Source organism: Mustela putorius, unplaced genomic scaffold (genome assembly GCF_011764305.1).
Source record: "Mustela putorius furo isolate JIRA1106 unplaced genomic scaffold, ASM1176430v1.1 tig00003942_pilon_pilon_pilon, whole genome shotgun sequence".
NCBI classification, from domain to species: Eukaryota; Metazoa; Chordata; class Mammalia; order Carnivora; family Mustelidae; genus Mustela; species Mustela putorius.
In genome coordinates this window covers 18,671,048-18,688,717 of record NW_025422087.1, presented here as the reverse complement: position 1 = coordinate 18,688,717, position 17,670 = coordinate 18,671,048, and the positions used below count along the sequence as shown (strand labels likewise).

The 17,670-nt window shown below is 51.0% G+C and overlaps 1 protein-coding gene across 2 annotated transcripts in view; it reads left to right on the top strand.

Moving 5' to 3' along the window:
- Positions 1-17,670, top strand: part of ASTN1 (astrotactin 1) — a 314,457-nt gene that overhangs the window by 292,191 nt on the left and 4,596 nt on the right. For both annotated transcript variants that reach the window (XM_004761965.3, XM_004761966.3), the window contains exons 19-22: positions 351-502; positions 1,584-1,719; positions 7,111-7,211; positions 16,858-17,041. In XM_004761965.3, coding sequence (XP_004762022.1) covers positions 351-502; positions 1,584-1,719; positions 7,111-7,211; positions 16,858-17,041 — 573 coding nt within the window. The remainder of the gene's footprint in view (positions 1-350; positions 503-1,583; positions 1,720-7,110; positions 7,212-16,857; positions 17,042-17,670) is intronic.

Below are 17,670 nucleotides of genomic sequence, written 5' to 3'. Positions count from 1 at the left end.
CCAGGCCCTATACACAGCCACCCAGAAGGCTCTGTCCGCTGACCCTATAAGAGGTAGACGCTCATTCATCTTTGATTCACCTACTTATTGACTTATTTGCAAACAGACATTGAGTTCCTAATCTATAACAGGCAATTAAGAGTAATAACGTACAGATTCCAGGGATCTCCAAGAACCATGGCTCTCTAGTAAAGGGGCCAGGTGCTCAGAGAGACCCTCGCAGTGGTTGGTTGAGAAAGGTTAGAAGGAAGACCTGAGTGTGTCACCATTGAGAAAGTGGCCAGCATCGGAAGGGCACTGCAGGGCTCGACAGGGTCCTCATGTCATGTCTCTTCCTGTGTTGTACTCAGGCTGAGACTCTCCACGGTTCATGAGCCCAGCAGCACCCTCGTGGTCCTGGAGTGGGAACACTCAGAGCCTCCAATCGGGGTGCAGATTGTAGATTACCTCATTCGTCAAGAAAAGGTCACGGACAGGATGGACCACTCCAAGGTGGAGACAGGTGAGTCTCTCTGACTTTATGGGTTCATCTCAATCCGTTGGTAAAAGGAAGAGAAAAGAAAAATGTCCTGCCTTCTGGTCTATGCTCCAGGTCCCCGGTGTCCAAGGGCAGTGCAGGAGAAGCTGGGGTGAGGGTGTGTGCAGGGAGGGGGAACCAGAACAGCCATCTCATCCATTTAAGAGTTTTGCGTGGTGAACCTCTGACAGAATCTTGTTTTGATTTTGTTTTTCTTTTTGTTTATTAAAGAGGTGTCCATTTCATTGCCTCTAGGCACACTCACAAAGAAACAATACAGTACACTAGTTATCCTAGCCCACAATTAGGAAACAATTCTGTGCTAACCACTGCCATGATTACAGAAAAAAAAAAAAAATTCCTTTGCTAATAACCCCCCTCTGGGCAAAAGCATGAGCAAACAGATGTGCTTACCCCATGTCTTGTCCTAAAGCAAACTCTGCAGTTGCCAGGTCCCGCTAGAAGAGGGAAGGCTTCAAGAAGTGGAAACACCCCATGAACAATGTCCCATGTCTTAGTATTTTGCTGCCTACACGTAGGGAAAGGTCAACATTAATCATCCCTAAAACCCATGCGTGAGTGTGGCCCCCCACAGGATGGTGGTGTCCGCAGTCTGAGCAGGGTAAAAAAGCTCTCCCGAAATGGTCATCGAGCTCGGGAGACACATGCACGGCCTTCTGGCACAGAGAGCTGTCCATTGCTACCTCCGAGGCCGTCTCTGATGTGTACAGGTGCTGCAAAGGGCTGGCAGGGACCGCTGCCCACAGCAGCTGCTCCCTGCCCTTGCCAAGAACATTTCATAAAAGAACTCACACGTGTGCGTACATCTTGCCATAGTTGTTTCTGAACTCACTCTGGACAAATGGCTCTAAATTGATTAAACATGAAACAGAAAAGACAGTTCCTTCTAGGTCTTTTTTCTCTACGAGAAGTTCAAGAAGACTGGGGACCAAGAATCAAGCAGCTCTAATGTTAAGTTCTCACGGAACTAGTGCCATCTCCTGGCTTGGCCAGCATGTTTCTCATGGCCTTTTCCATTCCTCCCCACCCACCCACCCCCGGACAGAAACGGTGCTAAGCTTTGTGGACGACATCATCTCTGGAGCAAAGTCTCCTTGTGCCATGCCCGCTCAGGTGCCAGACAGACAGCTCACCACCATCTCTCTGATCATCCGATGCCTGGAACCGGACACCATCTACATGTGAGTGACCGCTTGCCTAGCTGTTTCTTACCCTGAATGTCCCATGGCTCTGAGCTCCTTCCTTTTTGTGCTTGAGTTCCCTCAAGAAACTCAGGAAGATATTTTGCGTGTCTCAAGTCTTATCCTGATTGGCATTATAGAGAACTTTCTAGAAAGGGAGGATTAAGAAAGGCAGGAGAGCCCCATCCTTCAAAGAGTTTGCAACACAGAAAGGAAATATACAAACAACCCACTTTAATATCAGAGAGGAAGACATAGGGGCTAGATGGAAGGGCAGGATATGTGGAAGAGAAGAGAAAGGAGTGGCTCATTCTGACGAGAGTGGACATCACTTACTTGGGTCGTGTAGAATTTCAGTAGGTAGAGTGATGTGGGAAAAGGCAGAGCAGGCTGTGGAACCAGCAAGGGCAAAAGCAAAGAGGCATGAAGGTGAGTAGCAGGAAGTCCAATGGAGCGGAAGCAGATGGTGAGTACAAGGGAATGGAAGAAAGTGATTCTGGAAAAATAGAGTGAATGCTCTAAGTCAAGGGAGATTATTAATTTTTTTTTTTTAGATGAAAACTGCAGAATAGCAAGAACTCTGGTTTAGGAAGCTAGTTCCAGTGACTTTGAAATAGTTTATAGAGGCAGAGATGGTCAGCACGTTTCTCCAAAGAAAACACTGTGGACTCCTATCTCCCCGGCACTTGGAATAGCCCCATTCTCCCTGGAATTGCTTCCTCGTTTCTCCCTGTGCTCCTGGAATAATAGGAAAGTAGTTGTGAAGCAGAGACATAAAAAAACCAAAACAAAACACCAAAAGAGGAGAGAGACTGAAAGAATCCAAGTCATGATGAGAAAATTGGGAGAAGGGGGCAAGGCAGAATCCCTGGTGATGTAGTTCTGGGACCTTTGGACCCCATAGGTGTGAAATACATTTTACAGTTTACAGATGAGGTCACAAGAATAGAGTCAAAGTAGCCAGAATAAATCACTTCCATTTCCACAGGTAAAGAATTCAAAGGTTAAAAACAGGACAACCTACCAGAAATGTGAGTGGCATGGATTCCAAGATGAACGTAGATGCTTAGGCTCAATGTCTTCCATCGAGGAAAGAGCTGTAACTGGGGGCCCTACTAGTAAGATACATAGAGGCAAGGGATATTCTAGAGGAGCTGGAAAATACAGAGCGATGGAAAGGTTGATACCAGGACAAGGGAAAGCTGGCCTCCTTGGGATTTTAGCTCTCTTGTTACTGGGAAGCTATGGCCCTTTATGAGGAGGGAAACAGGCAGAAAGAGGAAAGATTAGAGACAATGCAGTAAAATGCCTCAAATTCAGTGAAACTGGAATTCTCACTTATAATAAGAGCTCGCTAATTCCTGTCACTTAGTCACAACTGTTAATTAGGAACTGTGAAATTCCTGTGGACCAGCCCTCACCCGTCTTGGGACCCTCCCCACTTTGGCCTGATTTGGCCACGTTTCCTGAACAAAGACCCGACACGGATACCTTCTCCGAGTCTGCTGTCTTCGGTGAACCTCCAGCGTTGCCCTCTTAGGTCTCACAAGCACCAACTTTCTGTGTGTTGAGGACGTTAGAGTCCCGGACAGTGCGTGGAGCTGCGGGAAGAGGCTGCCGGCTAGGGGGCGCTCCACTAGGTGGCGCCGCAGATCACGCGAAGACGGCTGCGGAGGGCCTAGGGGCGCCGGTCCTCCTTGGAGCTCAGAGGGCAGATCTTCAGAGCCTGGTACGAGGAGAAAGGCCCGGGTTAATTGCTGGAAACACATGGCCCCAAGCCTGGTTCTGTTTCTGAGCACTAGTCATTGTAGCCAGGATTGCAACGAAGTTCCCTTATTATTAAAAGGGAGAGTGCAGCCTTCGTTTATGGGGTGCTTACTGTGTGTGCGAGTCCCTGGGGACCCTTGCGGACCCTGCGAGGTTGGAGTCTTGCTCTCGTCTTCTAGTTGAGGAAGCTGAGCTTCAGCAACACAGAGTGACTTCCGCAGAATGGCAAGCTGGTTGTCGGAGGTGTGGCAGAGGTTAAGAATGGAGTCGGGGCCTGCCTTTCCTTCACTGACCGCCTCTCGCTCTGCAGCCGCTCCAGGCTGCTGGAAGGATCTAGCAGCACGATGGCAGTGAAAGGCACTTGCACGTGAAAGCGTGGAGCTGGCTCTTCCTCTGGGCTCCACGGAGGTAGCCGTGCGTCTCAGCGTCGCTGGCTTGTTTTGTCTTCCTGCCCATTTTATTAAATGCAGTTAAGAAACATGATACGGAGAATTCTGGGCCCACAGTACATAAACATTTAAGAATTCCGTGGTTGAAAGGGATCTTAAAGTGTGCCTGGTTCAATACTTTAGTCTACAGAGAAGGAAGCTGAGGCCGGAGCGGGGAGGTGGCTGCCCTTCTAGCCCACCGGCTCGTCACAGCCTGTGCTCCGAGGAGAACCACTGCCTTCGGGCGCGTGTGGGAGCGGACAGATAGTTTGGAAAAGGGGAGCTGACCCGGAGCCATCCGCAGAATCCGCCACGCTTGCACAGGGATGCGTGCAAGTAGCCCACGAGCAGTCAGCCCTGGACCCAGGGCACCAGGGTGCTCCTTGCACACCAAGTTTTAGGAGCCAGAGCCAGGCTGTGTTCGTTCTCACTCACATACACACCATACACACTCTCATTCTCACAATCACTCTCACACACACCTTCATAGATCACTCACACACACCCATGCTCTCACACTCCACACACTCACTGTCGTATCCCACACAGTCGTGTCCCACACACACTCATATACCCCACGCTCTCTCACATCCACATCCACATCCACATTCTCTCTCTCACACACACACGCTCACACACCCACATACTCTCACACCCACAAACACTCTCCACCCACACACACACCCTCTCTCACGCACACACTCACACCGTTCATCACAGGCTCTAAGGACAGGCTGAACAATCCGGCTGGGCAGTCTCGGACGAGGCGGTAACCGTATTTCCACTCCAGCCCTCCAGCTTGGGAGTAGGGCTTCTCTCTCCTGGGCACTCACTCCAGCTCACCTTCTTACTGTCCTGTGAGTGCTCGATGGTGGAAACCACAGTGCTGACAATGAACAGAGCAGCCCTTCCCGAAGTTAGTGCATGTGCTACTTCCCCATGAAAATATGGAAAGTGCTCCCTGGGCTTTGGTAGTAAATATAAGCTGGCTGCCGTCTGCATCCCCCAGGACCTGCAGAGCCGGCCCGCTGAGGAATGGCTCTGAGGATAAGCACCATCTCTACTTAAAAGGTTAGAAGAAGCATCTTCTTTCCTAACACCTTGCTTTGCTATTAAAAATAGTAGGGCTCAGGACTCTAAATTTTGTACTAATTGCCCCTCTCAGAATAATTGAGAATTGACTTAAGCACAGGCATTTTCATCCTAGCTGGGGATCCAATCGAGTGAGTGGGGAACTTACTGCGAGGAGGGCTCAGAGCGACGCTGCCCAGAGGAGTGGGAGCCGCTGGGGTGGGGGTGGGGGTCACACCATGCCAGGCTCCCAGGCACCGAAGCAGGGGGTCCCGTTGATAACCAGTTTGGTGCCCGAGGCTTTGGACATTTCTCACCACTGTCCAGGGACCCTGCTAGAAATTAAAGGGTTATGTAACGGTGGACCACGACAAGTGGCAGGAAGCCAGCTACAGACTGTCTAGGGCAGGTGATGTCAGACAGGTAAGCAGCATGACATCAGGCTCCTCATCAGCAGTGCTCAGGACCCTGGAAGGTGGAGGGGAAAAGATAAGGCAGAGCTGTCTCCCAGAGGATAGCGCACCAGGCAGGCTGCATCGCAGCCAAGGAAAACCAGGGCAGGGACGCAGGAGCAGGACTCAGACCCGTGGTGGGGAGGGACAAGGAAGGAGGAGAAGCTGGTGGTGAGAACTGGGGCGTTGGGCCGCCAGCACTAGCAGCGTGGTGCCTGTGTGCTGGCCAGGGAGAGAACAGGGCTTCCTACTTCCCGACTCTGGTGAGAAATGCCTGCCAACAGCAAAGTCACACAAAGTCTGCCGCAAAGATCAGGTGGCCCACCCTTGGAGGGGGAGCTGGACTTCTCAGGCCTCAGGGTCTTCCGGGAGAGAGGAACTTCGCTCGGACCCTAGGGGGCCGTCCCAGCCCAGCTTGCAGGATGGTGGCCATCCTCACAGGCTCTCCTTTCTCTCCCTAGCAGTCCTGCTCCGTGGAGGGGCTGCAGGTGTGTGTGGGCGTGTCCATGTGGGACACAGACATTTGGGAATCCCAGACAGCAGGTGTGGGTCTGCAGGCTGCACTGGCCGCCTCTGGGCCCATCCCTGAGAGACTTAGCTTGAGAGAGTCTGGAGTGGGTGAGCAGTGGAAGAGAGCTGAGACCCGGCCTGAGACCCGGGTTGTAGGACAAGACTCAGGATCAGAGCCAGGTCAGGATCCGACAGGCCGATCGGATGCCCCAGCTGCCGTGTGGTGGCCTCAGTCACAATTCTAGGGACAGCACGTACCAGGTGGGCTGATCAGGTGTGTGGGAGGACTAGATGAAAACATTTCGGGGGGCTGCCACTGCTAGGGATCCAGGCAGCCCCTGGGAGGCTGGGAGGGGCTGGTGTGGCGCCGGGAGCCCACTCAGACCAAGGAGGGAAGGGGCACGGGGACAGAAGGGACGCAGGGTGCTGGAATTTGGACCAGGGTCATGGTGGGGCTTAGTACCAGGCAAAGAAGGTGGATCTGACCCAAGGAGGAGAGGCCAGTGAAATGGGCTGAGCCTCCTGGGGCCGGGAGGAGGGCAAGCCCAGCGCTGGCCCAGGCCTGACGGACAGCCAGGCGGCCAAGTCCCCTGCTGTGATCCCCACCTCGCCCCCGACCAGATCATCACATTCTTAAACAATTTTTTTTTTAGGATTTTATTTATTTATTTGACAGTCAGAGATCACAAGCAGGCAGAGAGGCAGGCAGAGAGGGAGAGAAGAGGAAGCAGGCTCCCCGCTGAGCAGAGAGCTCGATGCGGGGCTCGATCCCAGGACCCTGAGACCATGACCCGAGCCGAAGGCAGCGGCTAACCCACTGCGCCACCCCGGCGCCCCGGATCATCACATTCTCAGCAGCGGCCCTTCAGACCCAGCCCAAGTTCTGGCCCAGGTGTCTTCAGATACATAGGCCTCGGGCTCAGATGCCTCAGTCTCCCCGAGAAGGGAAGAACCTCTAGAGGTTCTGCCATAGTCGGGCTGGGGTTGGGCAGGAGAGTTCTCGTTGCTGCCAGGTGCCCAGGGCATGCTGATGCTGCCGGTCTGAGGGCGCCTAGTTGGGAACCACGGCTCTGTGCCCTGCTGCAAGCCCATCCCTACAGAGTGTGGCCATCAGTCGGGGCCTCAGCTCCTCTCTGCTAATGACGCCTTCCCCTGTCGGCCAGGTTCACCCTGTGGGGAGTGGACAACACTGGACGGCGCTCCAGGCCCAGCGACGTCATTGTGAAGACGCCTTGCCCCGTGGTGGATGATGTCAAAGCCCAGGGTAAGTGACACTGAGGCCAGCAAAGCCTGCAGAGGGACTCCCCTGGGGCCTCCCCTCACTGTGATGGAAGCGGGAGCAAGGGAGTCAAACAGAACAACACAGGGTTCAGCGGGGAAGGGGGAGAACTCAAGGCCCACCCTGGAGCAGCCCGTGTCTGGCAGAGATCCTCCCAGTGCCCCCATTATCTCACACAGTCTGGGAGTCAGGGAGCCGGGAGGACGCGCTGATGGAAGCCCTGGGCACACACGGTAGCACACCAGGTGCTGAGGTCCATGGAGTCCCTGACCTCTGCCCTCAGGAGTCCTCTCTTCATATGAGTGTGTCCATCTGCAAAGTTCTTTTGAAAGAAAACACAGGCTACGGATGTGGACATCTGTGCAGACGGCACACTTGCTGGAGCTCCCTTTCCTCACAAGGCTCCCCGGCGGGTCTCGATAGTGTCCCCTGCTCGGAGAAGTAGCACATGGCCTCCGCAGCCAGGATGTGGTCGTCCCGGGCACCCCTTCCGGGCAAATAACAAGAACAGAGCTCTGGCCAAGCACTGTAGGCTTGCCGGGGGACCAGGCCTGATGCGCACGTGAGCAAGGACTCGGGCCATCGCAGGGAGCTCAGGCTGTGCAGGTCTCAGCAAGGGAAACAGTATGGCCATGCTGACGCCTGGTCCCTCACATCGCCTGAGAGATGGCTCCAGGCTCCAGGGGCTTCCAGCTGCCCCTGAGGGGCACAGGCCTGCAGGGATCAAGGGGTACGCACAGTGATGCAAAAGCACGGGGTGGGGGAGAGGTCCACATTAATGGGGACCAGGTCCACATTAACTAACCACCAATGCTGCAGCACTTTACAGCTTCTGGAAGGATTCTCAGATTCATCGCCTCATTTGATGTGTATGACACAGCTCCTCTTTTCAACCTAGGAATCTGATCATATTAAGGCCCTGCCTTAAAACTCGTGAATGGATTGCCATTCTTCTGTGACGAAGACCAAAATACTTAACAGACACATTAGGACCTAAATGAGGTGACCCTCACCCACTTATCCAGCTTCTTCTCATCCACTCTCCCCATCAATCTCTGCAGTTCAGCCTCACTGCCTTTCTCAGGTCCTCCACACATTCCCACTCCTACCACCAGCCCTTTGCACGTGTCCGTCTCATTACTCAGACCATCCTTCATCCCCACCCCTGATTAATGATTAGCTCCTCTTAGCCAGCAGATTTCAGGTCAAGTGTCCCTTTCTCGAGGCAGTCAAGACATCAAGGATCAAGTGATCAAGGGTCACTGCCAGTAACAATATCATGTTACTTTCCTTCTGCACATTCATCTCTGTTATTAGAATCATGTGTTCAATATCTACCTCCCTGGACAGCGAGTTCCAGGAGAGCAGAGTCCCTTTTGGTTTACCAACTATTATGTCCCTAACCCTTAGAAGGAAGGAAGCATGATGACTGGTTACCAACCATCTTGGGCTCTGGAGTCAGACCACCCAGCTTCAAATCCTGCTCCGCTATGTACTTGACCTTGAGCAGCTTATTTCACTTCATGCCTCAGTTTACTACTCTATAAAATGGGGGAAGGGGTAATAGTCCCCTACCTGATATAAAGCGAGTAAGAATCAAATGAATGAATTTACATTATTTTTTTAAGTGTCCATCCCATAATAACTGTTCAGTAAATGCTGGGGAATATACATCCCAACATTGTGCCCCTCGTAGTCAACCTGACACAGCAGCAGTCAGGGGACATAATGAGGTGACTTCAGCGGTACCAGCAATGTGCTTAGCCACAAAATTTCCCTGACTGAAACTGGCTTCACCTAGAACCCCAGCGTCAATGTCTCTGCTAGTTTGGAAATGCTACCACTACCATGCAGAGTCTGCTTTCTGAGAGGGACCCAATGAAGAGGTACTGAATGGATAGAATACTGCCCCCATTTTGTAGATGTGGAAATGGAGAAGCGGAGTCGAGTGACTAGCTGACCAGGGTCACAAAGTGAGCGCTGAACAGAGTCAGCACACAGACGCATTATTGGATATCAATTCCCATTTTGCCTGTGATGTTAAATTACATATTTAGGAGGTCAGTGTGCAAAAGGGTGAAAACCTTTCTTTGTCTCTGAATGAAGAAAAGACCTAGGTTTAAAAAAGAAAGAAAGAAAGGAAAGAAGAAAGAGAAAGAAAGAGAGAGAGAAAAAGAGGGTTCAAATTAGGTAGAAAATAAAATTCTCCCTTTCAAGAATTATTAGAATCCACTGGGGAAGTGGAGACTTTTCTGTCTAAGACAGATGTGCTTCTCTCTGGAGTGGGTGCTTCCTGGCTTATAGGGTGGGGACCAAATGACTTTTGAAGTTCTCAGAACCCCTTGATGATGAAACAGAGTCTGGAGTTGAAAGCCCTCAGATGAGAGGCTACCTGGAGAGGCCCGTGGCCCCCTTCAGTTATCATCTGTTGATTTCTTACTCCAGGCCAGAGAGGAACAGGTGATGAAAAGGTGCCCTGGCTAATTCTGTTTTGGAGAATTTGCTAATGGCCTTACCGGCCACAGGAGGCTCCTGAGACTTGCTAAGTAGGCAGCAGGCTGGCGGGGGTGCCTCGAGGGGGTCATGAGCGAGGAGGTCTGCAGCCCCGTGCCTGCAGAAATAGAGGGACAGACAGCAACTCTGGAGTAAAGAGGGGCTGACATCAAGTAGCCTGCCTGGGAGCGACCACTCTTCTGTTTCTCTGCGGGGCTCCTTTAGGTTAATTCCAGCCCCCAGAGTGAATCAAGCTGTGCTTCTGGCCACGTGGGCTGCCCGACAAAGGAGAGGGTCTGAAAGCCCAGCAGAGCAGCTGGGCGCAGGCGAGTCAATTTCCCACTGAGAGAATGAGGTAGCATCCCCTCGTGCTTTTCCTCTTCCCCAAGGAGCGAGTCCTGTATGCCGACCATGAAGATTAACGAGGGGGACCCCTTGAGGGGAGCCTCAGAAATGGATACAGTTCAAGCCGCTCTCCCAGAAAACCGTATGCTTTGCCTCCTTGAAACCCAGAGGGTGATAATAAATAGAGCTCACTTGGATCTGAATTTAAACCTAGTAATAAGTGGGAATTAGCTTTTAAGTGACCCAGAGCAGGACCTCAGCTCCTGATTACCCAGCAGGAAGCCAGACTAATCCTCCCATGAACACTCTTCCTAAACCAGATACTTTCTGGTGGTGAAGGATTTCACCATGTCATGGCAGAAAAGCCACCGAGCAAGTGAGGTTCCACCTGTATTGTACCGACGGCGTCCTTCCCGGGGAAGAGCAGCCCAGTGTCGGCAATGAGACCGGCCTGGTCTCCCGGCCGGGGGGTGGCCTTGCCGGAGCTCTTTGCGGAGCTCCAGGAAGTCAGGGCTAGCTCTCGCCCTTCGCTCCCCCACCGCTGTCCTTCTCTCCTGAGGCTGAACATAAATTCTGTCCTTGCCTTCCTTTGCCATCTATGGAGCCCCGGGATTAGATACTACAGAGTGTGTTTTCTGGAATGGTGTAATCAGGTTTCGTAAATGCAGCAAATCATACTGCATATATTAAGCCCCGACTACATACATGGTTTAGGCATTAAGGGACAAAACGCCTGTCTCCTGGAGCTCCGATGTCAGCAAGGGCAACACGTTCCAAAAAATAGTAAAACAGATATTTCAGATGGTGAATGTTATGGAGACTGACTAGCAGGGAAATGAGGTGGGCAGTGCAGAAGGTAGAATTTGGGGGGAAGAGGGTGAAGGAGGAAGATACCAAGATACCCAGGGGAAGATCATTCTGGATAGAGGAGCAGCAGGACAGAGATGTGTGGTGTTTTTGAAGACGAGAAAGGAGGCCCCCTGCAGTGGCGAGGGATGGGGAGGAGAGAAGGTGGTGGGGAGCTGCCAGGGGCTGGGGTGGGGGTGGATCCCATGGGGCCCCGGCGCAGGGTCTGGGACTCGGCCTGGGACTAGGCAGGCAAACACTTCAAACAGAAGAGACACGTCATCACGCTTACTGTTTCACAGGCTCATTCACCTGCTGGGCTGGGAGTGGACTCCAAGTAGCAGGTCCAGGGGCCACCAAGGCGATGGCAGGGGCAGAGGAGAGAGGATGCTTGTGAGAGAGGTGCCGAGAAATGTTCTGGCTCTAAATTGTTTTGATGGCAGAACCAAAAGGATTGGCTGGTGGCTTGGAGCAGAAAAGAAAGAAGTCATGCCAAGGCAGGCTGAGCAGAACTGCCTTGTTCAATGGCTTGTGACTGTCCCCCAGCAGAACCCAGCATCCTAGATGGAGAGAGAGAAGAGGCCAAGGAGGGAGCAAGCTGGTTGAGGGCACAGGCCATGGGCCCTGTGGATTATGTCAGGGAGAGAAGGGTGTAGATGCGGAGTTGGTGCCCAGAGGGGATGGCGCTGCTAAATACCTGGGGGCTGAAGGACAGGCTTGCGGGCAGGGAGTACAGGAGGCTTGGAAGCAGGCTGTGTTCACCACGTGTGATGCTGGGGTTTACGGTCTCCAAGCTGCAGAAGGTCTCCAACATGACGATTGACTCTAGGTGGCTGGGGGCCTGGGGACAGGTCTAGTCTTAAAGAGTTTTTTCATATGGACAGTGAAGCCACCCAAAATGGTGATGAGAAATGAAGTGGAGAATGAACCGGATGCCAGATTTTTCCACGGATGTGGAAGAGTGGCTAGTAAGTGGGCAGGTGGAAATAGGAAGAGGCAGGTGAGTTTTTAAGGTGGGACTTTTTTTGTATATATACATAGAGAACAGTAGATCGTTTGCAGGAGGTCATGAGAGACTGAAAGACTGGGGCATGGGAGGGTTCCTCTGTGTGGGAGAAAGCTTCGGGCAGGTTTCTGCTAACACAGGGACACGGAGAAAAGGAAGAGCTTTTGCCAAGGTCAAGGGGAAGGGGAGAGCTGTTTGCCATATTGCTGGTCCTGGAGGAGGCAAGGGACGTCTTGAGAGAATGAATTCGTAGAGAGCCGTGGTTCCCTAAATGTGACCCGGATGAGCAGCAGCGGCACCTTGGAGCTTGTCAGAAAGGCAAATTCTCAGGTTCATCTGAGACCCACTCCATCAGGAGCTCCAGAGGGAGCCAACAATCTGTGTTTTCACCGGCCTTCTGGGTGGAGATGAAGTTTGATTCCCGAGGTTGAACATCAGGGCTGTGAAGGCAGCACAGAGCAGCCCGGGAGAGGCGTGGCAGGAGGCGGGTGCACAAGGCCTGGGGGCGGGGGAAACGACCTTGTGGTGGGGACAGCACCAAGAATGACAAGGATCATTGCCTCGGGTTTTCATAGGGAATTCTGTGAAATTCAGTTCAGTGGGGACAGACTGAGTTCTCAGCCCCACACCTCTACCCCTACCCAGCAACTAATGAAAGTGGTGACTTAGGACTGCCACTCCGGGGATTTTTGTTACAGCATCAGGGGAGCTTTTAGGTGGTATGGGTGCCTCCCAGGATTCTCATTTCATAGCGAATTTCACAGCCACTGCTGGGGAATAAAAGCTCACTTGTGCCCCGGAAGTCACTTCCTCTCACTCAAATAAAACTCTCTGCCCCAGCCTCTTGCACTCTTGTGTTCTCATAGCACTGGGGAAAGCATGATCTCCTGGACAACCAGTAACAATTAATCATCATCATAAATAATAATAATAAAATAACATCTCCTATTGTCTGGCTCTTCTCTCAACTCATCTTACTCCGAATACTATAATGGCTTATTTGCTGTTTTCAATTATGCAGCCCAGAGGCTGGGAGCTCTCTACTGGTCTGCTGCCCCCTGGCATGCTCTTCCCCACACATCCCTGCGGCTCATCTCCTCCTTTCCTCTGGCTCTCAGCCCCGGGGTCATCTCTTCCCTGAGACCTCTCACGGCCACCCTGTTTAAAATCTCAGGGCCCTACACAGCACTCCCATGCCTCCCTCTCCTGCCTGACTTCCTCACAGAAGATATTGTCCAGGTGATATATGTTGCTTCTGGAAAAGCCCCCTTCCACTAGACTGTAAGTGCCTCGAGGGTGAGGAATTTTGTCAGTTTTTCCTTGACCTGACATGTGCTAAGTCCTCAGGAAAAATTGTATTGAGTGAATGAATAAAGGTATGCTTCCTGGGGCCACATGTTATGCTGCAGAAACGGTTTACATTTAAGGTCACTTTTAACGTCACCATAATCTTAGAAGGTGTGTATCATTCATCATCATTGAACAGAAAAGGAAACTAAGACCCAGAGAGGTTAAGTGACTTGTCCAAGGCCATACAGCTAGTCTGTGGCTTGCAAACAATGCTGTGGTGCCAGTTCTTAACCATAACTCTGGGCCTGAGGACTTCAGTCCCCATGGTTTATTCTGCTGTCTGAGAGGTCCTGGCTCCCTTCTAATAACGAGTAACTCAGCTTCTCTTTTCCCTGATGAGGCCCTGTCTGCAGACTCCCTGCTGTCTCTCCACATGCATTTGAAATTTGTTTTTATAAGATTTTATTTATTTGACAGAGAGAGAGAGATCACAAGTAGGCAGAGAGGCAGGCAGAGATGGGGCTGGGAGCAGGAAGGGGCGGGGAAGCACGCACCCTGCTGAGCAGAGAGCCCAATGCAGGGCTCCCTCCCAGGACCCTGGGATCACAACCCGAGCCGAAAGCAGAGGCCTTAACCCACCGAGCCACCCAGGCGCCCTCTCCACGTGCATTTTAACTGTTCCTGAGCACCTTGGATTTTTAAAGACAGGGAAGACAGATCCTTATTTTGGATAGCCCAAGACTTCTGTGAAGCTGGAAACTGGGTAAAATGACAACTCAAAATACCTTGTATTCTTTTTCATTCTCTGAGTTAGTGACTTCTTGAGATGCAGTGAAACTAATGAAATAATATCCCTAAATTTTCTCAGTGGAAATAGAGGAACCAGAAATACTCATGCACTAGGAACCTAGCGTTTATCCTTCTGAATATAGCATGCCGTTTATGGATGTCGGCTTGTAAGCACACCCCAGAGTTAGATTATCTTGGTTTTAGGAGATTTATGGTGGTGCCTGGGCCTCTCCACCTGGTCTCAGGCACGCATGCTGCTGCTGGGGGAAGGAGCAGCCTCTTCCAGCTAGATATTACCGTTGTGTTATGAGAATAGTAAATATGCTGGAAAACACCTCCTCAGCCGTCTCTGTTCCTCAGCGGAGACAGTTATAACCGGGGCCCGGGGTTTGGGATGCTATTTCTAATCACTAGAAATAAAAACACAGAGCCATCAACAAAAAGCCTGGGAAAAGGAAACCTAGCCTCCCTGTCCGGCCCGTGGTCTGATCGCCCACATTTTCCCTCCCCTGTCCTTTCATCTGGTACGTGTCCCCCTCCGCCCGTTGAAATCAACAAAGCGCGGGGAAGCTGGGTGGCTCGGTCAGGTAAGTGGTTGCCTTCAGCTCCGGTCAGGACCCCAGAGTCCCAGAATCGAGCTCGCCTCCGGCTCCCTGCTCAGCGGGGAGTCTCCTTCTCCCTTTGCCCTTCACCCTGCTCCTGCGTGTTCTCTCTCTCCGTGTCTCAATAAATAAAATCCTTAAAAAGAGAGAACGGAAGGAAGGAAGGGAGGAGGAAAACACAGCTCTTAGACTGGTCCTTCTGCTTCTGTCTGAACCCCAGGAACAAGGAGCCCCGTGCATTCTTACCCAGACTCCCTCTTGCTTGGCATCTATGGGCCAACTAGGAGAAGTCCTCTATGAGAAATGGTCACCCCAGATTTGCATTCCCCAAGACTCTGCCTCCTCTATCTTCTTAAATTGGCCAAACACTACCATCCCCTGAGCATCGATACAAAAGAGCGAAGGAAGATAGACACAGTTTTAAAACTTGACTTGAGCCCACTCGGGCTATACGACCTTGGGTAGGTGACCTGGCCTCTCTCACTCTGAATGTCCAGATGTGGAGGAGAGGGACACTCATATCCATCTTGCAGTGTGGGTAGAAGATTGGAGTTCACTATATGTGAAGTTCTTGACAATTGGTAGGCCATTAATAAGTAACGGGCGATATCATAGACCTTTATGTTCTAAGGCATCGTCCACTTGATCCTATTTTAACAACCTGAGAATTAAAAAATCCTGCAAATCTGAATGGATTTCTGGACTGAAGTTATTTATAATGCAGTTAAGATGCTGGCTATGAGAGTTTGGTTGCTAACGGATTGGTATAGCCTGGGGTGGAGAGAGATCACTGGAAAGATCATGAATTACATTAATTTAACTAACACTTTTTAAAATCTACTCTGTTGTTGGGCCTGTGCTAGTCACTCAGGACATGGAAGTAAGATCTGGCGCCTGTCCGCACAGACAATGGGCAAGATAGAAAAATAAGGAAATCAGTGCAGTGTCTGGACAGAGTAGGTAGGGGTAGAAATTTTCTTCCTTCCAACCCAGAAAACCCCTACAATGGTGACTATGTTATTACCAACAGCCCAAAATTCACTTGGAATTGTGACATGGAATCAGGTTGCTATGCCTTTTGGCTGACAGGGGGTCGAGTGGGCAAAGTGCTGGCTTGGAAATCCATAGACTTAGTTTCTTCATTCCCAGATTTAACACTGGATCGGAGACAGAGTTCTGCTCTCCAGATCTCAGTTCCCAGCTGTTGTGAAGGGAAGGTGAACAAATCTCCTTTCTGACAGGTTTAATACAAAAACATTTAATGATAAAGGACTTCAAGCTCCGTAGGAAAAAATGGCCAAGGCTATACAAATTCATCGCCACTCTGCCACATCACCAAGTTCGCATGAGCAATGTATGCCTTGGAGGAGAAAGCTAAGAGTTATAAATTAAACTGAAAGATTACTTATTTGGAGTTGCAGGATGTACCAGGTTCTGCCTCTGTGTCACACACAGCTGCGAGCTTGTCTTTGTACATGGTCCGGGCAGCCCTAGCAAAGGCTCTGCCAGCCTGTAGTCATGGGGGCCACTCCTGGTTCTTCACGTGGCTCAAGCTTCACCTGACAGTGCTTCCCTCCATCCCTGAGTCAAATTTCGGTCCCCCTGGGCTTCCCTGTGCTTTTGCAGGACCCACTTGGTACCCTAACATATATAATCTGGAAGTTCAGGGGAGCTAATACTTCATGGGGCCGAATGTGAGAAGTCCCCACCGGGCAATCCGAGATGGGAGCAGATGGTAGAGTCTTCCTTTCTCCCCCCCCCGGACAGACCAGCGGGGATCCAGCAGCTTCCTCTCCCGCAAAGCGCACCACCTGCTTCTTGGCACGCCCCCTACCTTCGCTCAGACTCCTCTCTGGCTTCATTTCCTTCTCTCCTCCCCCCAGCTTCCCCGGGACCGCACTTGCCAGTAAAGTCTTCATCTGTGATTTTTTTTTTTTTCTGCAGGCACTGTATTTTCAGGAAACATGGGTAAAGACAAAGAATATTATAACTGAAGTTGACCTGAGATATTCTAGTTGAAGGTTTTCATTGTTTTAGAAAAGAGAGCCACACCCGGTGGGGCTGAGATAAAAGTGAATTACTCAAACCACGGTCTCCGGGCTCCAGGTTCTTATTCTTTAAGCCACACATCACACACACCCATGCGCATATGTGTAAATACAAGTAGACACATGTCTCCATACACATGCACACATGTATGTTGTGTGGCTACATCCGTGCATTTAAAATGTTCTTTATTTGCCTTTTCTGCCCTCCTCAGAAATAGCAGATAAGATCTACAATCTCTTCAATGGCTACACCAGTGGGAAGGAGCAGCAGACGGCCTATAACACCCTCCTGGACCTGGGCTCCCCCACCCTACATCGAGTCCTCTACCACTATAACCTGCACTATGAGAGTTTTGGAGAATTCACCTGGCGGTGTGAGGACGAATTAGGTCCCAGGTAACCAAGAAACTCCATTGCCACTTACAACAACCTCGGCTCTTTGAAATTCTGTGCCTGTCCTCCTGTACCCATGGATTCACAAAGATTTCCTGGGTGACCTTAGGAGCTCAGAGAAATATGTCCTGTGCTTTTATACAGCTCAGTTCATAGCGATTAGTTTTGGGTAAGCTGTATTTAAGTAGGGAAGTCATGAATACATTTCCCGAACTCTGAAAAAAATCTTTGCCCTTGACCCGTTTCAGCCACCTCTTTACCACGCTGACATAGCATTCCAAATACTAAAACGGTAGACGCTGGGAGCCTCCTCGCTTTGTGAAAGAAAATTAGGAATTTTACTGAAGAAGTTACACGGAAGTATTTATTACGTATGAGCTTTGCATATACAATATGCATTTGACAGACGTATTTTCAGCTAAATTGCACATCCTTTGGAAAGACAACGTGGAGGTAGCCCAGACCCACCTTGACATCTTTGTTGGCCAAAGTTAGGACAGTACAGTGTTTGCCAGCTTCCCCTGGCCTGGAGGCCACGACTTTTCAATACTCAATACCCACTGCTTTTAGGTTCTGCAGCACAGCATTCTTAGAAAGAGAGAAATTGGAAGAGTGTGTACAGATAACCACCT